The following is a 6,455-nucleotide window of genomic DNA, read 5'->3' on the forward strand; positions in this document are numbered from 1 at the left end:
TCATCAAATATCCCAAATTGCAGCCCTCTGACCTCAGTAGTTTTTATTTTATTTACGGTTAAAATTAGCCGTAATCGTGCATCTGGCAACGACATAGGACGGGCCACCACTGGGCCGTGGTTACATTTTCATGGGGCGCGGTTCATGCAGCATTATACCGAGACCACCGAAAGACAGATCTATTTTCGGTGGCCTTGATTATACGGTGTACAGAAAACTCGATCGCGCCGAAGAAACTTCGGCGTATTTTTTACTGGTTTTCTTTAAATCTTCGTCTGAACAACTCCTATGGACAGATTCAGCAGACTATGAACACAAGAGGGCTCCCAAGGGAAATCATCCCGCAAAGAGAGACAAGCGAAAGGATAAGGTGATGAACGGATAACTATGGGGGATAGAAAACAAACCCGATACACTTGGATTCCGGAGACGTCAGCGGAAAGCAGGAGTGAAATGGCTCCTCGCTTAAACAAATGGAGATGAGAATAGTTTCCACTAGGAAATCTATTCCACATTTAAGTTGTAGCATAAATGAAATACCTTTATAGCAAACAGCGTAGCATTAAACCTGATACTAGAAAATGACACACTTTGCAGCAGCTGCCTGCTTAATGTTGCAGACAAAAACGGCTGGATAGGATAAAGAATACTGGAGTGTATGTTTGTCGCTGTAGTAAATTTAATGCAGTAAAAATCATGAACTCATTTTATGTCTATGCCATAAGTCAACATTGATATTCAGCAACAAATAGTTCAGATACAACGATAAATAGTCGGCTTTGACCATTCAGCTATCGAAATGGATATAAATTTACATCATCTTTGCTCTACTTATGGCTTCCGAATTCAGGTTTTGTGGTTTGAGCCCATTTCAACCCACCTCCACCATGATCGGTGACCGATGAATTTGTAAAACTTGGTTAATTATCAATTTTGTTACTTAAACATGCGAATTAAAAACCTGACTTACAGGGCTGAAGTTGAATACCAAGTTGAATACCTATAAACTTTAAAGGAATTATTCTTTTCCTGCTATAGTATTTTCTTTAGATACGAATTTATCGGGGAGCTACATTACATCTGAGTTTGAAAATTTTCTTCCAATTATGTTCCTTATCATAAAAGTTACATAGGTCATGTGTTTCTGCAGCTATTATTGTCTTTTGGTACAAAGTATATATAATATAGATTAGAAATCCCTGCTGTCTAGCATTTCTCTTATTCCGGTTACCTCAGTGGTTCATCCGCGTATTCCCTCTCCACTGGGATTTTGAGATTAAATATTCTTACTTCCCTAAAGTCCTGGAGTCCTTGACTTTGGGAAGTAAATTCAGATCTCTCTGGTCCCCGAGTCCTTCATGACTTTCGTGTATTTCCCAGGATGGTATTTGCATTGGGATCCTTTGACTTGTTTCTCTTCATTATTGACATGAGGGAGTTCCCCCTCTTTGTCTCGAATTCACTTTCCAGTTATGCATTTGATTTGCAATTTTGATTCTGCAAAGACTTCCAGATCTTCTTTGGTCGTTTTTCGCGTAGGGAATGTCATTTTTATGTTATGCCGACGACACTACTTTATTTTGCAGTATTTCAAATTTGCTTTCCTCATTTGCAGGAATTGATCTTATTATGGGATTTACCTTATTTCCAACACACACACACACACACACACACACACACACACACACACACACACATATATATATATATATATATATATATATATATATTATATATATATATATATATATATATATATATATATATATATATATAAATTTCTGACTCACGTCGGGATCGAACCCAGGTCTTTCCTGTGGAAGGCAAGGGCGCTATCCACTAAGCCATACAAGTCTAAAAGAAGTTGGAACCTGAGAGCAACTGCACCCAAGGAATTACCTGTGTTGATTATTTCTATTTTATTCACTCAGAAGGAATAATTCGGATGAAATGCTGTCTATCGGGTCATTGCTAAGTCGGGAAGTTGGGGAAAACTCGCTGGTATGCAAGCAGTTAGCGTGCCCAGGTAATTCCTTGGGTGCAGTTGCTCTCAGGTTCCAACTTCTTTTAGACTTGTATGGCTTAGTGGATAGCGCCCTTGCCTTCCACCTGAAAGACCTGGGTTCGATCCCGACGTGAGTCAGAAATTTATTTCTGTTCCACATGTGATTGTGTGTTGATTATTTCTCTCTCTCTCTCTCTCTCTCTCTCTCTCTCTCTCTCTCTCTCTCTATATATATATATATATATATATATATATATATATATATGATTGAATTAATTTTATCACATCACCGTGATTCACATACAAGAATTAAGCTACAAATGTCCTTTAATATCCAATTCGTTCTACCTCCGAAAAAAATATATTTTCAAATATGTTACCCGAAGGGAAATTTTTCAGTTAATATAAGATTGTTGTCTCGTGAGCTCGAATCGCGGAAGACAGAACTCGGGACTACAGTGACGCGCATTAAACCACGAGACGACGAACTTATCATCAACTAAAAAGTTCTCCTTTCGATAACATATATGAAAACATATTATTTCCGAGGTAGAGCGAATTGGATATTAAAGGAAATATATTTGTAGCTTTATCCTTGTATATGAATCACGGTGATGTGATAAAATTCTCATTCTCATAATATATATATATATATATATATATATATATATATATATATATATATATATATATATATATATATATATATATATATATATATATATCTTTATCTTCAGCTTTTCCCATCTTTATATGGGGTCGCTGTTTGTTATTAGTCTTCTCCATCTTCTGCAATCATGCAGCATTACCTCACTCACGTTCTTCTCCTGCATGTCCCTGTTAATTGTGTCTCTCCATCTCATTCTTGGTCTACCTCTCCTCCTTGTTCCAGGCACTTCCATATTCATGGTTCTTTTACATACAGAATCCTCCTCTCTTCTCATAACATGTCCAAACCATTGTAATCGTCTCTGTTGCAGTTTCTTTGATATTTCTGTAACTGTCACCGTCCCTCTTATGAAGTCATTCCTTATCCTGTCTCTTCTTGTCACTCCGCACATCCAACGCAGCATTCTCATTTCTGCCACTTCCATCTTTCTCTTGTGCTTTCTTCATAGGCCATGTTTCACAACTATACATCAACGCAGGTCTGACAATGCTCTTGTACATTTTTCCCTTCATCCTTACATTAAATCTTTTGTCACATAACACACCTGATGTTTTCCTCCAATTGCACCAAGCTGATTGTATTCTGTGATTCACTTCCTCCTCCATCCCTCCACAATCAGTGACACACGACCCAAGGTACTTAAAGGATGTAGCTCTTTTACTTCTGCCTGCTCTAAGTTGATGCTTCCTCTTGGTCTCCTCCATTCATCCACATATATTCCGTTTTTGCTCTGCTTATCTTTAGGCCTCTATCCGCCAATGCACTTCTCCACAATTCCAATTTCCTGTCTGCTTCTTCCTTACTGGTGGTCACTAGCACTATGTCATCTGCAAAGAGTACACTCCAAGGCACCTGATCTTTCACTCCAGACACTATCACATCCATTACCATATCAAAAATATAGGGACTCATGGCAGAACCTTGGTGGAGTCCCACTTTCACCTCAAACTTGTCTGTTGTTCCTACTGAGCTTCTTACCTGTGTTGTTGCTTCTCTATACATATCATTTACAATCCTCACATATTTTTCTGAGACACCTTTTTCCCTCATGCACCTCCACACTTCTTGCCTAGGCACTCGATCATATGCTTTCAAGATCTATAAATACAAGATGTAGTTCCTTTCCTTTTTCTCTATATTTTTCCATTACTTGTCGCAATACAAAGATGGCATCTGTTGTCCCTTTTCCTGGCATGAACCCAAACTGTTCGTCACTTATAGATGTTTCAGCCCTTAGCCTTGCCTCTATTATTCTTTCATAGATTTTCATGGTATGTGCCATCAGCTTTATGCCTCGATAGTTGGCACAATCTTGGATGTCCCCTTTTTCTTTGTAAATGGGGACTAGCAGGCTGTTTCTCCAGGCGTCAGGTATCTTCTCCTGCTGGTAGATCTTATTGAACAAGTCCCACAAGATGTCAATTCCCCCTCTCCTAAGCACCTCCACACCTCGACTGGTATTCCATCTGGTCCCACTGCTTTATCTTTCTTAATTTTACTTAGTGCCCGCCTCACTTCTCTCCGACTAATTCTGGGAACTTCTCTTTCATTTGCTACTCCATCCTCAATGATATTCCTGGGATTTTCTTCATTTAGAAGATTTTCAAAATACTCTCCATCTACTTTTAATTTCCTCCTCTTTTGTTAGAACCTTACCATTTCCATCTTTAATTTGCTTAATGTGTGTGAGGTCTTTTGTTGCTTTGCCTCTAGTTTTGGCTATCCTGTGGATGTTTCTTTGGCCCTCCGGTGTGTCAACATTCTCATACAAATCATTAAAAGCAGCAGCCTTGGCTCTGGGAACTTGTTGTTTTGCAACTTTCTTTGCTTCTTTTGATATTTGCTCGTTTTCTTCTGTTTTGTGTTTATCATAGTTCTTTTGGGATTCTTTCTTTTTCTTGATCTTGTCTTGTGTGTCTTTATTCCACCACCAGCTTTCTTTATCTTTTGGGGACCTTTGCCTGATGTTTTGCCTAAAATTTCCTCCCCATACCTTAGGATCACATTGCTGTTAAACTCCCACCAATCATTTACATCATCTTCCAACTTTATTTCTCTCAGAACATTCTCCTTAAACCTAGATCTCAACTCCACTTTTTCTGCCTTTTCTAGCTCCACCATTTGATCTTAGGGTTATTTTTCCTCTTTCCCTTTGTCCCTTTTCGAATTGAAAGGTCCGCAACCACCAGCTTATGTTGTTGGCCAACATTCTCTCCATATATCACTTTACAATCCTTTACTTCCTTAAGGTGTTGTCTCCTACAGAGCAGAAAATCAATTTGACTCTCTCTTCCACCACTTCTATATGTCACATAATCTTTCTTCATAAAGATTGTATTAATTAGTGCCATATCAAATGCCACTGCGAAGTCTATGATGCCTTCGCCTTCTTCGTTCCTCTCCCCCATTCCTAGTCCTCCATGGATTCTTGAAATCACTCTTCTATCTGTACCTATATGCCCATTCAAGTCTCCACCCAATACAACTCTCTCTTCCTCTGAGATTGATGTTAATACTTCATCCAACTCCCGCCAAAACATTAACTTCTCTTCCTCATCACATCCAGCTTGCGGGGCATAAGCACTTATCACATTTAGGACTTCTTCTGATAACATTAACTTGACCTTCATTATCCGACTACCACTTCTTTTGACTTCTACCACTTTTTCCTTCAGTTCACTGTTTACAATGATGCCTACTCCACTTCTACCATTCTCGTCTGCTCCACTGTACAGGAGCTTACATCCTCCTCCTATTTCCTTTGCCTTGTTCCCTCTCCATCTTGTTTCTTGCACACAAAAGATGTCAACTCTCCTCTTATTCATCATCTCCGCCACCTCTCTACTCTTTCCTGTCATACTACCCACATTTAGTGTCCCAATTCTAATCATATGGACTTGCTTCTTTAACCACAATCGCCCACACTACGGTAGCCCTTGCCTATTTATCGGAGGGGTCAGGCGAGGCCCCTGCGCATCGCTTAACCGGGGTACGCCCTGGCATTCTCTCTGAATCTTAATTCCATGGTTCTGGCATTGGGTTTTTACAGTCGGATGCCCTTCCTGTCACTAACCCTCTCTATTTATCCGGGCTTGGGACCGGCACCTAGTTGGGCTGGCTTGCCCCCAGTGGTTAGATTATATATATATATATATATATATATATATATATATATATATATATATATATATATATATATATATATATATATATATATATATATATATATATATATATATATATGTATATATATATATATGTATATATATATATATATATATATATATATATATGTATATATATATATATGTATATATATATATATATATATATATATATATATATATATATATATATATATATATATATATATATATATATATATATATATATATATATATATATATATATATATATATATATATATATATATATATATATATATATATATATATATATATATATATATATATATATATATATATATATGTATATATATATATATATATATATATATATATATATATATATATATATATATATATATATATATATATATATATATATATATATATATATATATATATATATATATATATATATATATATATATATATATATATATATATATATATATATATATATATATATATATATATATATATATATATATATATATATATATATATATATATATATATATATATATATATATATATATATATATATATATATATATATATATATATATATATATATATATATATATATATATATATA

The 6,455-nt window shown here is 35.7% G+C and overlaps 1 protein-coding gene across 1 annotated transcript in view; it reads right to left on the reverse strand.

Annotated features, from left to right (window-relative positions):
* The window catches only part of LOC136834557 (craniofacial development protein 2-like), a 27,189-nt gene extending 21,656 nt beyond the window's left edge, over positions 1–5,533 (reverse strand). The window contains exon 1 of the mRNA XM_067097137.1: positions 4,794–5,533. Coding sequence (XP_066953238.1) covers positions 4,794–5,533 — 740 coding nt within the window. The remainder of the gene's footprint in view (positions 1–4,793) is intronic.
* Between the last annotated feature and the right edge of the window lie 922 nt (positions 5,534–6,455).

This window comes from Macrobrachium rosenbergii, chromosome 54, assembly GCF_040412425.1.
Source record: "Macrobrachium rosenbergii isolate ZJJX-2024 chromosome 54, ASM4041242v1, whole genome shotgun sequence".
In the NCBI taxonomy this organism is placed as follows: Eukaryota; Metazoa; Arthropoda; class Malacostraca; order Decapoda; family Palaemonidae; genus Macrobrachium; species Macrobrachium rosenbergii.